Source organism: Hyla sarda, chromosome 1, assembly GCF_029499605.1.
Source record: "Hyla sarda isolate aHylSar1 chromosome 1, aHylSar1.hap1, whole genome shotgun sequence".
Classification (NCBI taxonomy): domain Eukaryota; kingdom Metazoa; phylum Chordata; class Amphibia; order Anura; family Hylidae; genus Hyla; species Hyla sarda.
The window spans coordinates 522,347,575-522,372,963 of NC_079189.1; the positions used below are offsets into that span (position 1 = coordinate 522,347,575).

Genomic DNA, 25,389 nt, shown 5'->3' on the forward strand with positions numbered 1-25,389 from the left:
GACAGTGTTACTTAACATCAAGAGACATACAAGAAACATAACATGTAACAATACCGACATTTACAAATACTTAACGTACAACACACAGGGCCCACATTCTCACCAAAGATATAAAAATAAAAGTGTACACAGCTCTCTCAAAAATTTGAAAAATAATTATCTCCAATGCGCATTGTTTATAATCCAGTAAACCATTAGCTTGATTGTAAATGCCTAAAGTAATGATTATCAATTAAATAGTGATCACTTTTTATATTTATTTTATCTTCTTGGCCAAATTTCTTCTGTTATTACTCCTGTAATATAATCAGACAATTAATCGCATTTCCTGATAAATTTCATTTTTTTGGGCATCAACCCAAATGAAAAATCATCAAATAGTTCAATTTAATACCACGTGAATATATTTTTCTTTTAACACCATTTTCATTACAACACAACAGCTTCACAGGGAAAACATTCACTGGTCATTTGCTATACACTCCTGATTCTATACACCTCACACATATATAACATACTTTATATCATAAGAACCATCCTATAAACGCCATCATATGACCACATACACAGGGCTTTCCAAGCGATTTACCACATCACTCCATTCCATAGCACTGAACACTCATCTTCACTTCATTTATTCCAGCAGTGTCAGCTCTGCTCATCCTACATTCCTCACACTGCTTCACATGCTTTCTCCTTCACAAATCACCTGCTTTTCCACCAAAACTTTGAGTCTCTATTTCTGACAACAATCTCTAATCCTATCAAACAATTTACACAGCCCTGCATCATAACGCCAACATGCTGTGAACCTTTTCCAAAAATCCAGTAACAGTTTCACCTAGTTTTTTTTGTTTGCATGCCACAGCAATGGGCAGTGATGATTTTTGTTATAAAACTTGGTTAAGTTCCTCTTCTAATTCTCTCCATATATGCTCTCTACCCTTCTCGAGATTACAAATGTAGTTGTTAGAGTGGGGGTCAGGTGGTATTTATCATTGGCCCCCTCCCTTGGGAATGGGCTGGAGTCCTTCATGAATTCTGACCAACCAACTATATCATCTACCCACGGATTCACTAAGTCCCATCTTGTAGGGCTAACTCGGGCCACATAAGCCTTACATGTTTCATTGGGAAGGGGAGGAGGATAGGACTTAGATGATTTGGAACCCATGTTCCGTAATTGGTGCAAAACCACAATCTCTGGATTTGGATTCCTCTCAACAGATTAGGGATTCTCTGATTTAATTGCACCAATCACTGAGCATGCACGGTATCTCTGAACAAACTGTCACTGGCTTTCACCACATCCCGGGTCAACAAGTTTCCTCTAGCCGGGAGGGTGGGGCGTCTTACAGATGTTTTGAGAACCAGCAGAATATTACTTATTATTATCAGTATTAATATTATAACAGTTATATGCACCTTACTCTATACATTAAAGCAATGTTAGTATACTCACGTGTCTTCTTAAGCGTAAGGGGAAAAAAAGGAAGTTACAAGTAAAACACTAAACAGAACTAAACAGAAATACAAGAAGATTTTTGTAAGCGTTAAGCCAAATTGAAACAAGACAACCACCCTGGATTGTCAAATTACTCTTAGTTCCTCATTTCCCCTGTTCCCTGAACAGAAGTCAAATACTGTAATACTGTGTCCCAGACACGATATGAAAGTAACTGTTATACTTACTGGAATCGAGACGTGGCCAGTGCCCCCCGGATCGACAATACCACACAAGGATATGGTTCTTACCGGTCCGGAGGATGACCCTCTCGACCCCGGACTGAGCCCCCAGCTGAAAGGTATAACTTTATCTACTCAGTACCCCCGGTACTGGTTCTCTGTCTTTTCTGTACCCCTGGTACTAGGTCCAATTTGGCTTAAGGCTTGTACTGGCCAGGAGAGCGTCTTGTCAGGTGTGGAACAAAATACATGCACACAGGATACCGTCTAAGTACGCTCTGTTTTACTATTTGCCAACGTTCATATATATATACCATGTTGCTTAATAGTTACAAGTCAGCAGAACACAAGAACAGGATGTACGTGCACAACAGTTAGGAATCAGCAGTTGAGAAAACGAGAAGTACGGTACGAGCCTTGCGGTTACAAAAGGCAGAATTAAGATATACATCATACAAGATTACAGAATTATGATACACATCATACAAGATTACAGATCTGTATTATTCTATCAAGACTCTTGTACCCTTCAAATACCATAGGGGCATGTGCAACTATTTGCAACCCTGTAGTGTTGTCAGATCTCTCCTGGTTCTGATCCTAATCTGCATTGATTACTTATTATTTCCCATAATATTATGATCCCCTATAATAAAGGTGATGCCAATATATCCAGTGCACTGGAGCAATGTAAGAGGTTGCAGGACATCTCCCCCTCCTTGTGCTGCCTGCCTCTGTCTCCCTGCCTGCATGTGAAGCAGCTCAGCTACACTGGGATAGTTGTGCACTGTGCATGTAAATCTGTGCACTGATCTCTCCTCTCCAGCATCCTCCCTGCCTCTCTGCTCATCACATGCCTGGATCCTCTGCAGCACAGAGCTGGGCTTCACCCTCCAGGACACATCTGCTTGCTACCTGCAGCCACGTCTGCTGCACACTCATCTGGGGTCGGAGTGCCTTTAAGGCTGGAGCGGCGTAGCAAAGCCCAAGTGAGAAGGATGAAGTAAGTCAGCAGGAGGAGCAGGTGTCTGGGCGGTGCAGCCACATTCCCTTATTTCCATTCTCTCTTTCCAGCCTCTTGTCTTTTCATTCTTTCTTCCAGCAGAAGGAGCTACTTGTCTGATCCCAGGCAGAGGAGAGAGGCACGCTGCCTGTGTTTGTATACACTGCACTGTCTTCTGCTTGTCCTCACTACTCGGATGTAAAAAAAAAAAATCGCACAACAGTCGCAGTAGTGTGCACTGGTGACCAGTGACTTCTGTGATCAGCCCCTGTGAATGTTGGGGGCAGGAATAATATAGAAGAAGCAGCTGTACCTTCTTTTGCACAGGACTTGGGCTTCATTGGAGGGATCTTTATCTTTAAACATGATCTTTAAGGAGGTGACCAGCCTCCTGCTGAGTGTCAGCTTCTGGGTACCACTCCTGGTTAAAGGTAAGTGATGCTGCTGTGCACTTTTAGCTGTATGCTAGAACTAACTCCCTGTCACTTAGAGACACATCCTGCATGCTAGTAGAGTCCTGCTGGGAATTGTGGAGAGGTAACCCAGGGAATTGGGCATAGGAGGAGAATGACGTGATGAATGATCCCCATGTGGATAAGTCCCTGTGCCATCTGCAGATCTGTACTGTTTAGCAAATGGGCTGTAATGAGATGACAGCTTTATAGTAATCCCTATCAGGGAGTTAGGAGGATTTAAGGAACCACAGGACAGTCCTTGTGCTTCCTTCTGGTGATGTAAGATGTAGCCCTGCTTGGAGATGAGGATGATGGAACAGTCCCAAGTTATTTTATCACTGCTTGAAACTCATGTTCTAGAGCGGTGTTTCCCAACCAGTGTGCCTCCAGCTGTTGCAAAACTACAACTCCCAGCATGCCCCGACAGCCTTCGGCTGTCGGGGCATGCTGGGAGTTGTAGTTTTGCAACAGCTGGAGGCACCCTGGTTGGGAAACACTATACTAGAGGATAGTCTCATACATTCTCCAGATGCACTACTCTTTAAAAGTTGTATAGGAGGCGTTATATTTAAAAATAAAATGCGTGATTTGTTTTGGCAAATATACTTATATATTTACACTTCTGCCACAAAGCCAAAACAATTGTGAAAGAACAAACATATAGATAATAATAACCCAAACTAATAAAAAATAAATAAATAAATGAATGAATAAAATACATCCTTATATGCACAACTAATAGGTACGGTAATTCTGTAATTTTCTGGACTTTGCCCTTGAGATTGTCCATGTGCGTTGGTGTTTTGCAGCCTTTACACCTGTGCTCAATCTGTTCCCCTGCAAAATTTTGCCTGTTTTTCCTAAATGTCTCTGTTTCTCTATGGCTTAATAACCCTTGCCCAAGGCTGCAACTGTGTTCAGCACATTAGCTGTATATCTGTCCGTGCCCTGTCCTGCACCTGTTCTCTGTTGCATTTCCACTCTTGTTGCCCCAAGCACTGCTTGGACTTTTCACCCCTGCCTGGACTCTGCACCACACTCTCTGCTGCATCTATACCATCCCGGCTCTGCTACTGTGCTGAGTCTCTTCCAGAGCCCTGCACACATCTTCTGATATATAAGCTCAGCCTGACACAAGCACCATGAATGGAATAGCTCCCTAACTTCTCTTGGTGGAGGGGAAAGGTCTTGTTAAATACCACAATTCGTCATGGCTTGTAGGAGTGGGTCTAAGGATGAAAGGAATGGATGAGATTAGTGCTCACCAGACGGTGTAGTTCCTTTCCTCTGCCTGAACGATAATGAAGCCTTTGGGGCTTTAAATTGTGTGAGCAGGCACTGATCTGATCTCCCAAATTAATAGAAATATCACAATGGGAGTGACCGGCTCCATAAAATAGATCCCTTCTCCCTCGGTCCGGCCGCTGCTTCATTTTTTTTTTCCTATGGTGTCAACCTATGTTCCCGTGAAGAGTTGTGATTTAGAACATCTGTATCAATCTGCAGGGAAAGACCCCATTAAATAAGAGGGGATTGCACAGAAAGCCTGGATGCATTTTGTTTATTTGGCTACAGTGCAGGCTATAGATTTATCTTGTAAGGAAACAAGGAAGCAATCACTAAAGCCAACACTGCTGTCATTAGATTATAGATTAGAACAAAAAGTCAAAAGGCATCCGCAATAGCTTTAATAAGCACTTGAGCAAATGATTTCTCTCTTAAGAGACATATTTTCTGGTGTGTTTCTTAGTATTGATTTTCCCTGCACTTAGGTCCAGATATGAGAGGAAGTTTATAACCCCCCCCCCAGCCCCTCCACCCAATATACTACCTAATAGTCACCCTCTCCCCCCTTCTGCAATTCCCTGTGGTCCTTTAGCTTGGTTGATAAGGGCAAAAGAGGTCTAACTGCAGCCGCTGCAGATTTACTACCCATTGTCATGGCCAGGGCATTAAAAATCTGATTAGTTTATCTTAGACCAGTTCAGCTCTGCTATACAGGTAGACTGACAGATAGATAGATAGATAGATAGATAGATAGATAATAAAGGAAAAACAGCACTCCCTTGATGCAGAGTAAATCCAAAAGTAATTCTAGGTGCACGCAGAGGCCAGACCCGGGCCAGGAGTCCATATATAAACAGAATAAAGAATATATCCGCAACACGTGAACATTTTTTCCATCAAAAAAGGTAAATGTCACATAGCAATATTTCAACCAGTTCTCTTGGTCTTTCTTACCACTGAGCTTGAGAAAGAACAGGAGAGCTGGTTGAAACTTTGTTATGTGACATTCTCCTTTTTTGATGGAATCCATTTTTTATGTTTTTTTCACGGATTAGAGTGCTGCGGATGTATTCTTTATTCTAGATAGATAGACAGACAGTGATATAGTTAAGACTGTGGCCTTACTCAGGTGGTTATGAAACATGAGCACAGATTAGCATCAGACAGTCCAGCTGCTTTTTCCAGGACTTACATACCACTGGTCCTAAGACGCCATTGCGTCACCGACTAATAACTAGGAAGTGATTCATGTAATCTGTATAAATTATCATCAGAAACAATGAAGACTTCTGAGTTTTCATAATTTGGACAGGAAAATGCCATCCACGACAGTAACCGTCCTTCTGGGAAGAAAAAAAAAAACTACATGATTTCTTTTTTGCATTTTTTATTCGATAACATGTATCCCTTTTATATTGCATTGTGGCAGATGTTAGTTCCATTTCAGCATATTCAGACAGATGTTATTTTAATGATGCTACACAGCCTAAATACAAAGGCGACTTCATAGATTGGAAGAGGAAAAATGAGCTTCATTAACATAGAAACGATTGTTGCTCATGCGAGCCGGGTTTGTGGTTTGTTTATGGTGCTGTTTAGTTCTTTTATTATAAACTCTTGTTACTCCATGCAGTCCAAGAGTAATAACCGTAGGTGGGAATACACGGGCTTCCCCCCCCCCCCCCCCTCTATATTCTTGGGCTACAGGATTCCTTTATTGCACTATGGGACCTCCTTTTAAATTATTTCTCTCTTTAAATGAAACCAATGGACCAGTCATTAAACTGAATATTGTATTAGCTATTTAATAATTCACTAGCATGGGCCGTTCTAAAAATTCAATAACATTAGACACTGTGGCAGGATGCACGTGATATTATGCAATTTGTCACAGTGGCTAACGCTCATATCTTAATCCTTTAAGCAAAATGTACCCCATTAAGGTCTAGACAAATTCATTTGTTTTACAGATTGACTTCTTCGGGTAGCTTCAATTCCCTGCTCTGTCTAAAATGAACTATTGAAAGTGAGAGAGAGAGTTGATATTATTCACTTGCTGTGAAACCCACTCGTCAATTAAATATTCATTTGGAGGAAAATCTACTTTTTCATCCTTATTTTTTTTTGTCTGTAGTAGATTTATAAAAGTTAACATAATGATCTCTAATGTAACATTTAACAAAGTATTAACATAGCAATCCCTCTTCTTTCTCTCGGAGGGGATCAATCAGTTTAATGTAGTCCATTTTGAAAAGCTGTCTAATAAAATCCAATTCGGAATATAGATGATTTCTCCTCTCTTAAGAATGATCTTTCTTCTAACTGCATTCCTAATTCAAAGTTGATGACAAAAAAAAGAAAAAAAAAAGTTTGAAATGATGATATCTGATTTTTAAGTACATTGGAATGCCAATAGGCTGGCCAACGAGCTGTAAAATTGAATGTCGTCCTGCCTTAAAACTTGTTATTTGCCAAATTACTGAGGCTTCCAGGTTTAGTGCGCTTTAACATTTACATTTAGGAACAAGGCAAGATGATTTTCTGTTTTCCCGATGAGTGAAAACTAATGGAATTTTTTAAGTGTGGTTGGTGCCCACAGTAGCCTTACATTTAAATGCTTCCAAATGTTATCTGTCCTTAAATACCTCGCCAAATGGTCTGTAGCAGTTTTCGATTTGAAGCTGGCATTTGTCATTTTCAGCTCACCCAGCCAATTCCTTCAACTTTGTTTTGTATAAAGTTATGAGATGAGATTTGTATCAGGCGTTAATGGACATGTAGAGCATTGGGATGAAATAAAACTTTTGATATTGATGTGTACTTTAGACCGAGAGTCTCCAAACTGCAACTCATCTGTTGTTGTGATACTACAACGTCAAAAATGCCCTGATAGCTGGAGGCTAGGATTTATGTTATGTATTTCTTTGTACTTTGAGGAGATTACATCAGGAAAAGTTGTTTTTATCGACTCTGTTTATGTTTTTATTATATCTGAAAGTTTGTTAGAAGTTTTGACCAGTTTTATCCTTTATACTAGCATCAGTACTTATTGAGGCAATGTTTATTACTACTAGTATTTAGTATGTTGAAAAATATAATTATGTAAAAGGGGTTATTCATACACTATATTAAGGAGTTAATGGGGGGGGGGGGGGTTGTGAATAGGATCCTCATTTCTTGGTCAGGGTGTAAAATGGTTACTCTGGAGGACCTGCCCTGTCCTGCAGTACATAGATAACACATTCATTTGAATGGACACTGTGTAATGCTTCAGTTCTCCAGTGGTAGGACTGCATGGAAATTGAGTACTAAGAGCTCATGCAGACTGAAAAAATGCAGCATCATTTGTATGGGAGCTGTCCCAGCACATGAGATTGTTTCTTTTTCTATAAATTATATTGATCCACTTAAACCTTTTAAGTGGGAGTTTTTTCTTGTAAGGTTCAAACCACCTTGTTGAATTGGTCAAAATGGTGTAAATTCTAGGCACACCTTTTCTACTATTTTCCTCATGTTAAACCAATGACACAAATTCTTGTATAGGTGATGGCAAATCTTAGAGTATTGTGGTGTAGGACAATTTATCCCCTTTTTCCCTGCGATCTCTTGGCTGGTGTCCAACTCTCCTCATGCACGGAGAGATCTCACTCCGTGCAAGGAAACTGTCAACCTCCTAACGAAGTGGTGGTCAACATTCCCCCTCCATGTATCTCTATGGGAGAGCCAGAGATACACGAGCACTGTATTTCCAGCTCTCCCATAGAGATGGATGGAAAGGGTGTGTTTGCCACCGCTTCCTGCTGTAGTTGACACAGCTTCTTTCATGGGGAGAGCCGGGCACCTGGCAGAAGATTGTGAGGGGTCCCAGCTGTCAGACCCCCTGCAATCAGACACTTATCACCCATCCTTTGGATAGAGGATAAATTGTCCTATTTCACAGGACTCCTTGATTTTTTTTTTTTTTTTAACAATGCTGATGGATTTTCAGTTGTTGTTGTCGTCCATATACGTCACCAAATGGCCATCTCTGTTGCATGCATTTGTGCTATCCCCGGGGGGTGACTTCTCTGAGTCTCCCTTCAGTGATGTGGGAGAGTATCAGATTAATTAGGGGAGGCGATGAGAGATAAAGGGTGGGCTGGGAAGACCCTCATTGACACATGGAATATGTTTGTGGGTATATGTATTGTGGGTGAAAACACTAAATTTTGCAACTAAATGCACTAAGTTTGCTGTTCAATACTTTTTGTTTTTTTTTACAACCATCGAATAACCCCTTAAACCAAGAAGTATAGACATATTGCTGTTGTATCGTCAGCAATGGTTAAAAAGCAACAAGCATGGAAAGCAGTGTTTAACTGTCTACATATTTGGGTGGATTCTAGAGGGAAACAGCAGTATATTGGATTAAACTGGCCAAATGGGACATATCAGCCAATATGTTTATTATCAGCTTTGAGTACAGTAATATCATGGTGTAGAAGCTTCACGTAAGTCATTTCTGATATTATAATCTTGTAGCTAGCACCTGGTGTACATCTGTAACTACTTTATAATAAAGGGCAGGATTACAATAAGCTCATAGGTCATGCTTCTGGTGCCGTAGTCCTGGAATATGGACTGCGTGAAACATTTATCATTAATCACATTTTATTTATATAAATTTTGTGCTGTTTATAACATGTATAAAATATGAAACTGTAGTATTCTAGAATGCAAGTGTCAGGTGGAAAAAAAGCAATCTTGTCAATCCTTTATGACAGCAGCTATATGACATTATCTATTTAGGAAACCCATCCAACCACAAATTTCTAATAGCAATACCATTTAGATTTTAAATTGCTGAGATCTAGAGATCCTTGTATGACACATTTCATATACCTCCAAATCATATAATATAAATGGTATATTCATTGGTGCTGAATAATTGCATAAAACCAGATATTCCTACTTCCAGAGACTAGACATTACCACCATCACCACACCTAAAGGATTAAAAGAACAAACAGCACAAAAAAAATATTGTACTCTCTTACCAACAATACTCTTTATATTGAAGTAAACTTTCCGATCCTTTCTGCTGCCATCTGAATCGGGGGCAGCATGTAACAGGAAAAGCCAAGGAGGGGGCTCTCTGCTGGCTTCTCCCTGCCCTGCTGGGCTTGATTAACAGGTCTCTTTCTATTTATTAATAAAACATGCAATACTCTCCCCACAATCCATCAGCAAGTGTGCGACTGTTCTCGAATCTGGTTCTCTCTATCAAAGAGGCAAAGTAAAGTATTTCAGACCATTCAGAAATGAAGATAAAAAAAATGTACTTTCCATTACTCACAAACATGGAATAGGAATGCCCGAGAGTAAGCATTTTAATATAGAGACTTTTTGGATGGATTTCAGCTTTTATTAGGTTATACTTTGGCTTGTAAGTTCAATGGACAATGGACAAAAGCACAATGGTCTGGAGCATACCCTATTCACATGGATGGGAAAGGTTTCTAGGAATGCTCTGTGACCTGTGCAGAGTTCATTCTTAAGGAAGGGGAGGCTGAATTGTGTCTTATCTATATACTGGTGTTACCTTTCTCTGTTATTCTGTATGTGATGATGAAGAAGACATTGCTGGAAAGTGAGAAAGTGAGTACAGAACAAGAAGTCTCAGCTTAAGTTTAAAGGGTTTCTCTGGTGGAAAACAATTTCTGGCTCCAAAGAAGTTAAACAGATTTGTAAATTAATTCTAAAAAAATCTTAATCTTTCCAGTACTTATTAGCTGCTGTATACTACTGAGGAAGTTGAGTTGTTATTTTCTGTGTGACCACATTGCTCTCTGCTGACACCGCTGTCCATTTCAGGAACTGTCCAGAGTAGAAGCAAATCCCCATAGCAAATCTCTCCTGCTCCAGACAGTCCCTGACATGGACAAAGGTGTCAGCAGAGAGCACTGTTGTTACGCCGAGCGCTCCGGGTCCCCGTTCCTCCCCGGAGCGCTCGCCTCATCCTCGTTGCTGCAGCGCCCCGGTCAGATCCACTGACCGGGTGCGCTGCGGTCCCGCCTCCAGCCGGGATGCGATTCGCGATGCGGGTGGCGCCCGCTCGCGATGCGCACCCCGGTCCCCGTACCTGACTCGCTCTCCGTCGGTCCTGTCCCGGCGCGCGCGGCCCCGCTTCCTAGGGCGCGCGCGCGCCGGGTCTCTGCAATTTAAAGGGCCAGTGCACCAATGTTGGTGCCTGGCCCAATCTTCCCAATTACCAATTAGTGTGATCACCTGTGTACTTCCCTATATTACCTCACTTCCCCTGCACTCCCTTGCCGGATCTTGTTGCCTTAGTGCCTAGTGAAAGCGTTCCCTTGTCTGTTCCTAGCCCGTGTTCCTGACCTCCTGCCGTTGCCCCTGACTACGATCCTTGCTGCCTGCCTCGACCTTCTGCTACGTCCGACCTTGCTTCTGCCTACTCCCTTGTACCTCGCCTATCTTCAGTATCTTCAGCAGTCAGAGAGGTGAGCCGTTGCTAGTGGATACGACCTGGTCACTACCGCCGCAGCAAGACCATCCCGCTTTGCGGCGGGCTCTGGTGAAAACCTGTAGTGGCTTAGAACCGGTCCACTAGCGCGGTCCTCGCCAATCCCTCTCTGGCACAGAGGATCCACCTCCTGCCAGCTGGCATACTTGACCTCCGAGGCACTGCGTATTCAGTCACAGATACAGCAGCTGCAGCCGCAGATACAGCAACAGCTACAGCTGCAACTACCATCTCCTCCGCCGGCTCCTGCAACTCCTCCGCAGCAACCGGTCCTTCCTAACCCCTGCTTGTCCCTGCCGGACAAATTTGGCGTAAAGATCGCCCAACGAGATCAACAGCTGGCATACTTGATCTCCGAGACACAGCGTCTTCAGTCACAGTTACAGCAGCTGCTGCCGCAGATACAGCAACTTCAGTCACAGCAGCTGCTGCCGCAGATACAGCAACTTCAGTCACAGCTACAGCTGCAACAACCATCTCCTCCGCCGGCTCCTGCAACTCCTCCGCAGCAACCGGCCGTTCTTAACCCCTGCTTGTCCCTGCCGGACAAGTTTGATGGGGACCGCAATGATTCTGCCACAGCCACAGTCCAGTCCTTCTTCGCTGAGGTCCGTGGTGTCTTCGAGGAGCCTGCCCGAGCTTCTTCTGCCGAGATTGCCCTGCTGAACCTGGAACAGGGTGTTTCTTCCGTTGGCGTGTACGCCATTCAGTTCCGTGCTCTTGCTTACGAGTTGTCCTGGAATAGTGAGGTTCTCTGCGCGACCTTTAAAAAAGGCCTATCCAGCAACATTAAAGATGTTCTGGCCGCACGAGAGACTCCTGCTGACCTACATGAACTCATTCATCTTGCCACTCGCATTGACATGCGTTCTTCCGGATGGCGTCTGGAGCTCCGCCTGGATATGGACTTTGTTCGCACGAAGCGTTTTTTCTCCCCGGCTCCTCTCTCCTCTGGTCCTCTGCAATCCGTTCCTGTGCTTCCCGCCACGGAGGCTATGCAGGTCGACCGGTCTCGCTTGACACCTCAAGAGAGGACACGACGCCGCATGGAGAATCTTTGCCTGTACTGTGCCGGTACCGAACACTTCCTGAAGGATTGTCGTATCCGTCCTCCCCGCCTGGAAAGACGTACGCTGACTCCGCACAAAGGTGACACAGTTCTTGATGTCAACTCTGCTTCTCCACGCCTTACTGTGCCTGTGCGGATATCTGCCTCTACCTTCTCCTTCTCTACTATGGTCTTCTTGGATTCCGGATCTGCAGGAAAAATTTTTTTGGCCTCTCTCATCAACAGGTTCTACGTCCCCGTGACCAGTCTCGCCAGACCCCTCTACATCTATTGTATTAACAATGAAAGATTGGACTGTCTCATGCGTTTCCGCACAGAACCCCTCCTAATGTGCATCGGACCTCATCACGGAAAAATTGACTTTTTTTTCCTCAGGTTCTTTGGCCCCAAGAAGAGGGGGAGACCCAAGGGGGGGGTACTGTTACGCCGAGCGCTCCGGGTCCCCGTTCCTCCCCGGAGCGCTCGCCTCATCCTCGTTGCTGCAGCGCCCCGGTCAGATCCACTGACCGGGTGCGCTGCGGTCCCGCCTCCAGCCGGGATGCGATTCGCGATGCGGGTGGCGCCCGCTCGCGATGCGCACCCCGGTCCCCGTACCTGACTCGCTCTCCGTCGGTCCTGTCCCGGCGCGCGCGGCCCCGCTTCCTAGGGCGCGCGCGCGCCGGGTCTCTGCAATTTAAAGGGCCAGTGCACCAATGTTGGTGCCTGGCCCAATCTTCCCAATTACCAATTAGTGTGATCACCTGTGTACTTCCCTATATTACCTCACTTCCCCTGCACTCCCTTGCCGGATCTTGTTGCCTTAGTGCCTAGTGAAAGCGTTCCCTTGTCTGTTCCTAGCCCGTGTTCCTGACCTCCTGCCGTTGCCCCTGACTACGATCCTTGCTGCCTGCCTCGACCTTCTGCTACGTCCGACCTTGCTTCTGCCTACTCCCTTGTACCTCGCCTATCTTCAGTATCTTCAGCAGTCAGAGAGGTGAGCCGTTGCTAGTGGATACGACCTGGTCACTACCGCCGCAGCAAGACCATCCCGCTTTGCGGCGGGCTCTGGTGAAAACCTGTAGTGGCTTAGAACCGGTCCACTAGCGCGGTCCTCGCCAATCCCTCTCTGGCACAGAGGATCCACCTCCTGCCAGCCGGCATCGTGACAACTGTGGTCAGACTAAAAAGAAGTACTAAACTTCCTCTGGAGCACACAGCAGCTGATAAATACTGGAAGGATTAAGATTTTTTTTAATAGAAGTAATCCACAAATATGTTTAACTTTCTGGCACCAGTTGATTTGATTTGAGTACCCCTTTAAGACCTAGTGACCAGACTGAAAACTGCAAGATCTAAGAATTATTTTATATTATACGTAGTAAAATTGAAAATTAGAAAAAAAATATTCTCCATTAATTCTAAAAAAAAATATGTTAGATCATTACATCATTATGTGACTACACATTCCCTTAAACCCAAATCATTGCTCACTGTATTGAGAGAGCCTTTGGTTGGTTCATACTGTCTGTGGTTTGGGCAGCATGAAGCACTAGACAAGTTCCCATTAGATTGGTTTGTTTCTTTACTTTTTTGTCTCTGATTGAATCCTAATTCCAGGTAAAAGTTGCTTACCCATAAGGACAACTCACATAAAAAATTTGGTTCCAATCAGACAATATCTTCTGTCTCCACCACAAGCTACATGTTTGACATGGGAAATGTGTGGAAACTCATTCTTATGAAGCGCCTTGCCCACTTGACGATGAAGTCTCAGGGACCCAGAGCCTAACAGGTGGGGGTGGCTGCATTTCTGGCCTTACTCAACTAACAACCATATGTTGTACCCAGGAAATATGGGTACAAATTAACATTTAGTGTCAAATTTGGCCCTCCAGATTTCCATTTTCCCTCCTCACATATAACCACATATAAATCTGAGGATCGGAGGAGAACAGGAGGGGCTTCACTCTCCTCTAGAATACAGTGCAACTCCCAGGAAACCTTGTTATATTGATATAGGGATGTTATCTGAGAGGGGTGAATGGAGACCATACTGCAGCCCCATGAGATATCAAACTTAGGCTACATTCACACTGCCATTGCTCCCCGGCAGGAACGGGCGTCAAACTTTTTTTTCTTTTTTTTTTTTCGTTTGAAGGCCGTCATTTTGACGGGGCTCAATAGGCAACAGCAGGCCCCGAAGGACCCTATTATAGTCGATGGGGTCTGTTGGGCGCCGCTGTTTTTTAGCGGGAGTAGTGGGAGAAAAAGAAGGTGCATGCTGTATCTTTTCTCTCGCTATATTCCCCGGAGGCCCCGACAGCCGTCACACTACCATGTGATAACGGTACTGTGAAAAGGGCCTTAGGCTTAGCATAAATAGATATTCACAGGAGAGCAAGAGAAAAATTTACATTGAGGTAAATTAACTTTACATTTGCGTATAGTATACAGTGAATTATATGTAAATTGAGTTTTTGGCAAGTATAAGAACCATTAAAATATGTATGAATAGGAAACTTCTGTTGGTAATAGGAATACATAATAATACCACACATCCCTGTGTAGTTTAATCTGCTGTTTTACTGTGAAACCACTAGTTTGTGGCTTACAGTCTGACAGTGTTCAGGTTGGAATGCACTGTATAAGAGATCTTGGTTCATGTAGCTATTTAAATAATTCATCAGACTGGTTTATGTGGTTGACAAAACCTACTCTATAAAATGCATTGGCTTGGTCATAGGCAGCTTCATGATATGAGATATAGGAATGTCTCTTCAGGAAAAAGCTTGTAATGTCATTACGTTAAAATACAGGATGTGGGCGCTCAGGATGTACTGGGGAAAGACTGGACAGCAACACAAAATACTGGAGGGCTCAGCAGTATAAAAGTGTATAAAACATTAGTGATATCAGTTTCACTGGAAACTTGTCTGGGATAAGTCTTATGTATCCATCCAAATATTTTACAGCATTTACTACTACTAAGTACTACAGAAATAAACATATTTGTGGCAATGATTGAACTGTGCTCATCTGACTGATATACTGCTGTTGTAGCATAAAGATTCAAATGTAGGTAGGTATGTAAAAAAAAAAGTACTTATATGTAACCACCTTCCTTACATTGTGTACATTTCCCTTGTACTGTCAAAACAGCTCTAACACATCTAGGCATGGCCTTCACAAAACCTCTTAAAGGGGTACGCCGGCGCTTAGACATCTTATCCCCTATCCAAAGGATAGGGGATAAGATGCCTGATCGCGGGGGTCCCGCCGCTGGGGACCCCCGTGATCTTGCACGCAGCACCCCAGTTAAAATCAGTCCCCGAAGCGTGTTCGCTCTGGGTCTGATTACCAGCGAACACGGGGCAGGCAGCGTGTGACTTCACGCCGTTGCCCCCGTGTGACGTCGCGCTCTGCCCCTCAATGCAAGCCTATGGGAGGGGGCCTGAAAGCTGTCACGCCCCCTCCCATAGGCTTGCATTGAGGGGCGGAATGTGACGTCACACGGGGCGGAGGCGTGACGTCACACACCGCCTGCCCCGTGGTCGCCGGTAATCAGACCCGGAGCGAACACGCTCTGGGGACTGATTTTAACTGGGGTGCTGCGTGCAAGATCACGGAGGTCCCCAGCGGCGGGACCCCCACGATCAGTCATCTGATCTCCTACCCTTTGGATAGGGGATAAGATGTCTGTTACGCCGAGCGCTCCGGGTCCCTGCTCCTCCCCGGAGCGCTCGCGGCGCTCTCCTCTCTGCAGCACCCCGGTCAGACCCGCGCTGACAGGGAGCGCTGCACTGACATTCACGATGGGGATTCGATTCGCATAGCGGGACGCGCCCGCTCGCGAATCGCATCCCAAGCCACTTACCCGTTCCGGTCCCCGGCTGTCATGTTCTTGCGCGCGCGGCTCCGCTCACTAGGGCGCGAGCGCGCCAGCTCTCTAAGATTTAAAGGGCCAGTGCACCAGTGATTGGTGCCTGGCCCAATCAGTCTAATTAGCTTCCACCTGCTCCCTGTCCATATAACCTCCCTTCCCCTTCCCTTCCTGGCCGGATCTTGTTGCCTTGTGCCAGAGAAAGTGTTTAGTGTTGTCCAAAGCCTGTGTTTCCAGACCTTCTGCTATTGCTATCGACTACGAACCTTGCCGCCTGCCCCGACCTTCTGCTACGTCTGACCTTGCCTCTGCCTAGTCCTTCTGTTCCACGCCGTCTCAGCAGTCAGCGAGGTTGAACCGTTGCCGGTGGATACAACCTGGTTGCTACCGCCGCAGCAAGACCATCCCGCTTTGCGGCGGGCTCTGGTGAAAACCAGTAGCAACCTAGAACCGGTCCGCGCCAATCCCTCGCTGACACAGAGGATCCAGCTAGCCGAATCCTGACAGTAGATCCGGCCATGGATCCCGCTGAGGTGCCGCTGCCAAGTCTCGCTGACCTACCCACGGTGGTCGCCAAGCAATCGCAGCAAATTGCCCAACAAGGACAGCAGCTGTCGCAGTTGACCGCCATGTTACAGCAACTTCTGTCACTGCTACAGTAGCAACCATCTCTTCCGCCAGCTCCTGCACCTCCTCCACAGCGAGTGGCAGCTCCTAGCCTCCGCTTGTCCCTGCCGGACAAATTTGATGGGGACTCTAGACTCTGCCGTGGTTTCCTGTCTCAATGTTCCCTACATATGGAGATGTTGTCGGACCAATTTCCTATAGAACGGTCTAAGGTGGCGTTCGTAGTGAGTCTTCTGTCTGGAAAGGCCTTGTCTTGGGCCACACCGCTCTGGGACCGCAATGATCCTGCCACAGCCACAGTCCAGTCCTTCTTCGCTGAAGTCCGTAGTGTCTTCGAGGAACCAGCCCGAGCTTCTTCTGCCGAGACTGCCCTGCTGAACCTGGTCCAGGGTAATTCTTCTGTAGGCGAGTACGCCATCCAATTTCGTACTCTCGCCTCCGAATTATCTTGGAATAATGAGGCCCTCTGCGCGACCTTTAAAAAAGGCCTATCCAGTAACATCAAGGATGTGCTGGCCGCACGAGAGATTCCTGCCAACCTGCATTAACTTATCCATTTGGTCACCCGCATTGACATGCGTTTTTCTGAAAGACACCAGGAGCTCCGCCAGGAAAAAGACCTAGATCTCTGGGCACCTCTCCCACAGTATCCTTTGCAATCTACGCCTGTGCCTCCCGTCGAGGAGGCTATGCAAGTGGATCGGTCTCGCCTGACCCATGAAGAGAGGATTCGCCGTAAGGATAAAAATTTATGTCTGTACTGCGCTAGTACCGAACATTTCTTGGTGGATTGCCCTATTCGTCCTCCACGTCTGGGAAACACACGCTCACGTGGGTGTGGCGTCTCTTGGTACGAAGTCTTCTTCTCCACGTCTCACTGTGCCCGTGCGGATTTCTCCTTCTGCCAACTCCTCCTTCTCAGCCGTGGCCTTCTTGGACTCTGGTTCTTCTGGAAATGTTATTCTGGCCTCTTTGGTTAATAGGTTCTGCATCCCGGTGATCCGTCTTGTCAAGCCGCTCTACATTTCTTCGGTCAACGGAGTGAAGTTGGACTGCACTGTGCGTTACCGCACAGAGCCCTTGCTTATGAGCATTGGACTGCATCACGAGAAAATTGAATTTTTCGTCCTGCCCAACTGCACCTCTGAAGTCCTCCTCGGTCTGCCATGGCTCCAGCATCATTCTCCCACCCTTGACTGGACCACTGGGGAGATCAAGAATTGGGGTCCTGCTTGCCGCAAGAAATGCCTCACGTCTGCTCCCAGTCCCGTCTGTTGGGCCTCAGTGTCTCCTCCTGTGCCTGCTCTCCCCAAGGCCTATCAGGACTGTGCCGTGCCTCCTCATAGCCCCCGTCATGGTGACACTCTACCCCGTGACAAGCTTCACCCTATGCCCACCCTCCTCATTCCTACTTCTTCTGGTTCCGGAAGGAAACTCAAGAGGCGCCCCTTATGTTCTCTTCTCAGTTGAAGGGACAAGGAGACAAAAAGAGGGGGAGACCTAAGGGTACTGTTACGCCGAGCGCTCCGGGTCCCTGCTCCTACCCGGAGCGCTCGCGGTGTTCTCCTCTCTGCATCGCCCCGGTCAGACCCGCTGACCGGGAGCGCTGCACTGACATTCACGATGGGGATGCGATTCGCATAGCGGGACGCGCCCGCTCGCGAATCGCATCCCAAGCCACTTAACCGTCCCGGTCCCCGGCTGTCATGTTCTGGCGCGCGCGGCTCCGCTCACTAGGGCGCGAGCGCGCCAGCTCTCTAAGATTTAAAGGGCCAGTGCACCAGTGATTGGTGCCTGGCCCAATCAGTCTAATTAGCTTCCACCTGCTCCCTGTCCATATAACCTCACTTCCCCTTCCCTTCCTGGCCGGATCTTGTTGCCTTGTGCCAGAGAAAGCGTTTAGTGTTGTCCAAAGCCTGTGTTTCCAGACCTTCTGCTATTGCTATCGACTACGAACCTTGCCGCCTGCCCCGACCTTCTGCTACGTCTGACCTTGCCTCTGCCTAGTCCTTCTGTTCCACGCCTTCTCAGCAGTCAGCGAGGTTGAGCCGTTGCCGGTGGATACGACCTGGTTGCTACCGCTGAAGCAAGACCATCCCGCTTTGCGGCGGGCTCTGGTGAGAACCAGTAGCAACCTAGAACCGGTCCACCGACACGGTCCACGCCAATCCCTCGCTGACACAGAGAATCCACATCCAGCTAGCCGAATCCTGACAATGTCTAAGCGCCGGAGTACCCCTTCAAGATATCTTGTGGACACCAAGACCTAAGCAGAAGATCATTTATTGTCCATGTCACGTCTGAGTGTGCAGACCCCCTTCCAATCGCTAGAACAAAATGAGAGTCATTCTACTGCAGCAAGGCAGGGAGCACAGCCAGCCAGTGAAAGAAGTGCTCCCCTGTACACTTATCTCAGATTGTTCAAGGGGGTTTTCTGCAATGACAGGGACACTTGAAGTCATCTAAGTTTTAAGAAGAACTTGGATTGAACTTTTTCTCCCATGACCTTGAACTCTTTTCCATTCTCCACTTATACATCGATCACTGTGTTAATCACTGAGCAGGACCGCCCTCTTGACTTTTAAGCCCAGAATAAGCAAACACTTCAATGAATAAATGACAAAAAGTACCCGTCATCAAACCATATTTTCTAAACTAACTCCGATTATATTCCCTAACTACTCCTAACAATCCTTCTGCCCTTAAAAATTTATTCTGAGGTTTAAAACGCTCTGTATCATACTTTTCCCCCTTGCTGACATTGTTTCAGCTCCTAGCAGGAGAAAGTGGGCGTTCCCCAGCAAGAGCGATATCACTGAAACCTGCGAGATCTGTGCCTTGCCATGCACACATTTTCTGAGTTTGGTCTCCTGCCAGGCCGGGAAGAGACCAAACTAACTGTTTGACTTGCGCAGGGAACAGAACAGTGCCACCTAGTAGCCGTTTTTCCGATCATATTAAAAACATATAAAGGTTGAGAATTTTAACAGCAGGTAAATAGCAAAGGGTCTTATATTTACATAAGGAATAATATATTAAAAGTTAAGATTGGTGACAGGTACTTTAAACTTTTCTATAAACGATATATCAGTCTATTCTGCTTCTCCTGCTCAATAACATACTAGCTCAGTATGGACTTCATTTTTATTGTGTTAGGTTTCCTTTAAACAGGCCCAACTGTCCAATCTTCGTTACCAGAATGTGGGTATCTGTAAGATGCTCTAAGGGCATGTCTTGTTGACAGGTTAGCTTTAACCCCTTGGGGACGGAGCCCATTATGACCCTAAGGACGGGAGCATTTTTTGCAAATCTGACCACTGTCACTTTAAGCATTAATAACTCTGGAATGCTTTTACTTATAAATTTGATTCCAAGCTTGTTTTTTCGTGACATATTCTACTTTATGTTAGTGGTAAATTTTCGGCGATACTTGCATCCTTTCTTGGTGAAAAATTTGAAAATGTCATGAAAAATTTGAAAATTTAGCATTTTTCTAACTTTGAAGCTCTCTGCTTATAAGGAATATGGATATTCCAAATAAATTATATATTGATTCACATATACAATATGTCTACTTTATGTTTGCATCATAAAATTGATGAGTTTTTACTTTTGGAAGACACCAGAGGGCTTCAAAGTTCAGCAACAATTTTCCAATTTTTCGCCAAATTTTTAAAATCTGAATTTTTCAGGGACCAGTTCAGGTTTGAAGTGGATTTGAAGGGTCTTCATATTAGAAATACCCCATAAATGACCCCATTATAAAAACTGCACCCCTCAAAGTATTCAAAATGACATTCAGTAAGTGTGTTAACCCTTTAGGTGTTTCACAGGAATAGCAGCAAAGTGAAGGAGAAAATTCAAAATCTTCATTTTTACACTGGCATGTTCTTGTAGACCCAGTTTTTGAATTTTTACAAGGGGTAAAAGGAAAAAAATCCTTTCAAAATTTGTAACCCAATTTCTCTTGAGTAAGAAAACACCTCATATGTGTATGTCAAGTGTTCGGCGTGTGCACTAGAGGGCTCAGAAGGGAAGGAGCAACAATGGGATTTAGGAGAGTGAGTTTTTCTGAAATGGTTTTTGGGGGGCATGTCCCATTTAGGAAGCCCCTATGGTGCCAGGACAGCAAAAAAAACCACATCGCACACTATTATGGAAATGACACCCCTCAAGGAACGTAACAAGGGGTACGGTGAGCCTTAACACCCCACAGGTGTTTGACAACTTTTTGTTAAAGTCGGATGTGTAAATGAAAAAAACATTTTTTTCCACTAAAATGCTGTTTTTTCCCCAAATTTTACTTTTTTACAAAGGGTAATAGGAGAAAATGCCCCCCAAAATTTGTAACCCCATTTCTTCTGAGTATGGAAATACCCCATGTTTGGACGTCAAGTGCACTGCGAGTGAACTACAATGCTCAGAAGAGAAGGAGCGCCATTGAGCTTTTAGAGAGATAATTTGTTTGGAATGGAAGTCGGGGGCCATGTGCATTTACAAAGCCCCCCGTGGTGCCAGAACAGTGGACCCCCCCACATGTGACCCCATTTTGGAAACTACACCCCTCACGGAATGTAATAAGGGGTACAGTGAGCATTTACACCCCACTGGTGTTTGACAGATCTTTGGAACAGTGGGCTGTGCAAACAAAAAAAAATAATTTTTCATTTTCACGTACCACTGTCCCAAAAATCTGTCAGACCCCTGTGGGGCGTAAATGCTCACTGTACCCCTTATTACATTCCATGAGGGGTGTAGTTTCCAAAATGGGGTCACAAGTGGGTATTTATTTTTTTGCATTTATGTCAGAACCGCTGTAAAATCAGCCACCCCTGTGCAAATCACCAATTTCGGCCTCAAATGTACATAGTGCACTCTCACTTCTGAGCCTTGTTGTGCGCCCGCAGAGCATTTTACGCCCACATATGGGGTATTTCCGTACTCAGGAGAAATTGCGTTACAAATTTTGGGGGTCTTTTTTTCCTTTTACCTCTTGTGAAAATAAAAAGTAAAGGGCAACACCAGCATGTTAGTGTAAAAATTACACAACAGGCTGGTGTAGACCCCAACTTTTCCTTTTCATAAGGGGTAAAAGGAGAAAAAGCCCCCCAAAATTTGTAGTGTAATTTCTCCCGAGTACGGAGATACCCCATATATGGACCTAAACTGTTTCCTTGAAATACGACAGGGCTCCAAAGTGAGAGAGCTCCATGCGCATTTGAGGACTAAATTAGGGATTGCATAGGGGTGGACATAGGGGTATTCTACGCCAGTGATTCCCAAACAGGTTGTCTCCAGCTGTTGCTAAACTCCCAGCATGCCTGGACAATCAGTGGCTGTCCGGAAATGCTGGGAGTTGTAGTTTTGCAACAGCTGGAGGCTCCATTTTGGAAACACTGCTGTACAATACGTTTTTCATTTTTATTGGGGGGGACAGTGTAAGGGGGTGTATATGTAGTGTTTTACTCTTTATTAGGTGTTAGTGTAGTGTAGTGTAGTGTTTTTAGGGTACATTCACACTGGCGGGTTACGGTGAGTTTCCCGCTAGGAATTTGCGCTGCGGCGAAAAATTTGCCGCAGCTCACACTTGAAGCAGGAAACTTGCTGTAAACCCGCCTGTGTGAATGTACCCTGTACGTTCACATGGGGGGGGGGGGGGGGCAAACCTCCAGCTGTTTCAAAACTACAACTCCCAGCTTGCACGGTCTGTCAGTACATGCTGGGAGTTGTAGTTTTGCAACAGCTGGAGGCACACTGGTTGGAAAACCTTCAGTTAGGTTCTGTTACCTAACTCAGTATTTTCCAACCAGTGAGCCTCCAGCTGTTGCAAAACTACATCTCCCAGCATGCACAGTCTGTCAGTACATGCTGGGAGTTGTAGTTTTGCAACAGCTGGAGGCACACTGGTTGGAAAACCTTCAGTTAGGTTCTGTTACCTAACTCAGTATTTTCCAACCAATGAGCCTCCAGCTGTTGCAAAACTACAACTCCCAGCATGCACGGTCTGTCAGTACATGCTGGGAGTTGTAGTTTTGAAACAGCTGGAGGCACACTGGTTGGAAAATACTGAGTTGGGTTCTGTTACCTAACTCAGTATTTTCCAACCAGTGTGCCTCCAGCTGTTGCAAAACTACAATTCCCAGCATGTCTGATCACAGAAGGGCATGCTGGGAGATGTAGTTATGCAACATCTGGAGTGCTACAATTTAGAGACCACTGAACAGTGATCTCCAAACTGTGGACCTCCAGATGTTGCAAAACTACAACTCCCAGCATGCCCAGACAGCAAAGAGCTGTGTGGGCATGCTAGGAGTTGTAGTTTTGCAAGATCTAGAGGGCAGTATAGCGATCACTGTGCAGTGGTCTCTAAACTGCAGACCTCCAGCTGTTGCAAAACTACAAATCCCAGCATGCCCACACAGCAAACAGCTGTCTGGGCATGCTGGGAGTTGTAGTTTTGCAACATCTGGAGGGCTACAGTCTAGAGACCACTATAGTGGTCTCAGACTGTAGCCCTCTAGATGTTGCTAGGCAACTACTCACCGGCTTCCGTCGCATCCGGGAGCCGTCCTCTTCTGCCGCACGGCGCCGCAGATCTCCGTCGCCGACCGCCGATCCCCGTCACTCCGCTGCCTCCGGAGGGGTAAGTGGACTCCGGCGCCGTTTTCCCCGTTTTGCCCCGCCTATTGTGGGAGGGCAGGACGGGGAAAACGAAAGTAAACCCCTCCGCCCCAGATCTGCTATTGGTGGTCGCGTCTAGACCACCAATAGCAGAGATAGGAGGGGTGGCAACTCTGCCACCTCACTCCTATCGCTTTAGGGGGATCGTGGGTGTCTTAGACACCCGCGATCCCCCTTCTATTCCGGGTCACCGGGTCACCATAGACCCGTAATGACCCGGAATCGGCGCAAATCGCAAGTGTGAATTCACTTGCGATTTGCGCCGATCGCCGACATGGGGGGGTCTAATAACCCCCCTGGGCATTTGCACGGGGTGCCTGCTGATAGATATTAGCAGTCACCCTGGCCCGGTCCCCGCCCGGCGCGCGGCGGGGGCCGAAATTCCCACGGGCGTATGGATACGCCCTTCGTCCTTAAGTACCAGGACGCAAGGGCGTATGCATACGCCCTTCGTCCCCAACAGGTTAAAGGAGTACTCCCGTGGAAAACCTTTTTTTTTTCTTTTTCTTTTTAATCAACTGGTGCCAGAAAGTTAAACAGATTTGTAAATCACTTCTATAAAAAAATCTTAACCCTTCCAGTACTTTTTAGAAGCTGTATACTAAAGAGAAATCCAAAAAAGAAATGCATTTCCTCTGATGTCATGACCACAGTGCTCTCTGATGACCTCTGCTGTCCATTTTAGGAACTGTCCAGAGCAGAAGAAAATCCCCATAGGAAACATATGGTGCTCTGGACAGTTCCTAAAATGGACAGCAGAGGTCAGCAGAGAGCACTGTGGGCATGACATCAGAGGAAATGCATTTCTATTTTGGATTTCTCTTTAGTATACAGCCCCTAAAAAGTTCTGGAAGGATTAAGATTTTTTTTAATAGAAGTTATTTACAAATCTGTTTAACTTTCTGGCACCAGTTGATTAAAAAATAAAAAAATAAAAGTTTTCCACGGGAGTACCCCTTTAATTCAGCGATCTTCTACTAATTTACTGAATGACTACACCTGGATAACATCTTGAACTGGATAAAAATTAATTTAATGAAGAAACAGGCAATCTCAGGCGATCACAATGGTTTTAGCTTCCATACAATGTCTCGCCTGGCGTCTGTAGCCGTGTATACCTAAACAGTCTTTATTGATATAAACAGCCATGTTAATTACTGCCAATGTTAGAACAGACATTTGCATGGTGAAGATTGTTTTCCCACATTCATATTTGCATTTTCTCAGCTATTTAATTTAACTGAAAGTGTATTCTACAAATGAGGGCAGGTGAGAGATCACGGCCGCCTCTGTTTAGAAGATTCCTCTGTGACCGGCAGCTGAGCAAAATCAAGGGAGTTCTGTGTAACCAAACCAGTCCCTGTTGGGGAAGCTCGGAGTTAAAGGCTGTTGTACACGCTGAGCAAATTAACTTTCTCTGATTGTCACAAATAAACCATACATATGGCTGCGATTTACCTCGCGACTCATCAAAGGTCAGGGGAATTCCTGTTCAGATTGATAAAGTCTTTTCATCTATAAAATGAGCGAGCTTAGGCAGTTTTTCTTTGAATATTATAGTGCATACACCATACACCAAAGTTTTGATCATTCAGGATCCCAGTAACTTCACTTCCCAGCTTGCTACTCAGTCCGTCATTTTGCATAACATTAATAGAGCCTATCATCTTCAACTAGTGCCAAGTTGGGGAGTGAAGCTTTTGGTTGAGAGCTTCACCCAGCTATATCTAGTAATTGGTGGGGATCTCAGCACTGAGACCCCTATTGATCAGGAACTTTTGACATGTCTGCATGATATGTTGAAAGCTTTTTACTTATTTTTTATGACAGTCACACTTTAAAATCGCTTCTATATGACTTTTCTTCGTTCTTCACACTTTGACACATGTTATCCTTTTTTTTTAGATCAAAATGCAAATTGAGGCAGCAAATGTGTGAAGCTGATGAGGCACAGATATGTAGAGGGTGAGGAATCACCTCCGCAACAATTTCTTATTACTTCAGTGCATCATAACCCCTTAACCCCTTTTTTCGTTTTGGCAATTTTGTTTTTTTCCACCTCACCTTCTAAAAATCATAACACTTTCAATTTTCCACCTAAAAATCCATATAAAGCTAAGTTCTTTGTGACAACAATTTTACTTTGAAATTCCATTAATAATTTCAGCCCAAAATCTACGGTGAAAGCAGGAAAAACAT

At 45.2% G+C, this 25,389-nt stretch overlaps 1 protein-coding gene across 1 annotated transcript in view; it reads left to right on the plus strand.

Annotated features, from left to right (window-relative positions):
* The first annotated feature begins 2,457 nt into the window (after positions 1 to 2,457).
* Positions 2,458 to 25,389, plus strand: part of EDIL3 (EGF like repeats and discoidin domains 3) — an 815,229-nt gene continuing 792,297 nt past the window's right edge. Inside the window, exon 1 of the mRNA XM_056538782.1 lies at positions 2,458 to 3,120. Within this exon, the coding sequence (XP_056394757.1) occupies positions 3,054 to 3,120 (67 nt within the window). The 5' untranslated portion in view covers positions 2,458 to 3,053. The remainder of the gene's footprint in view (positions 3,121 to 25,389) is intronic.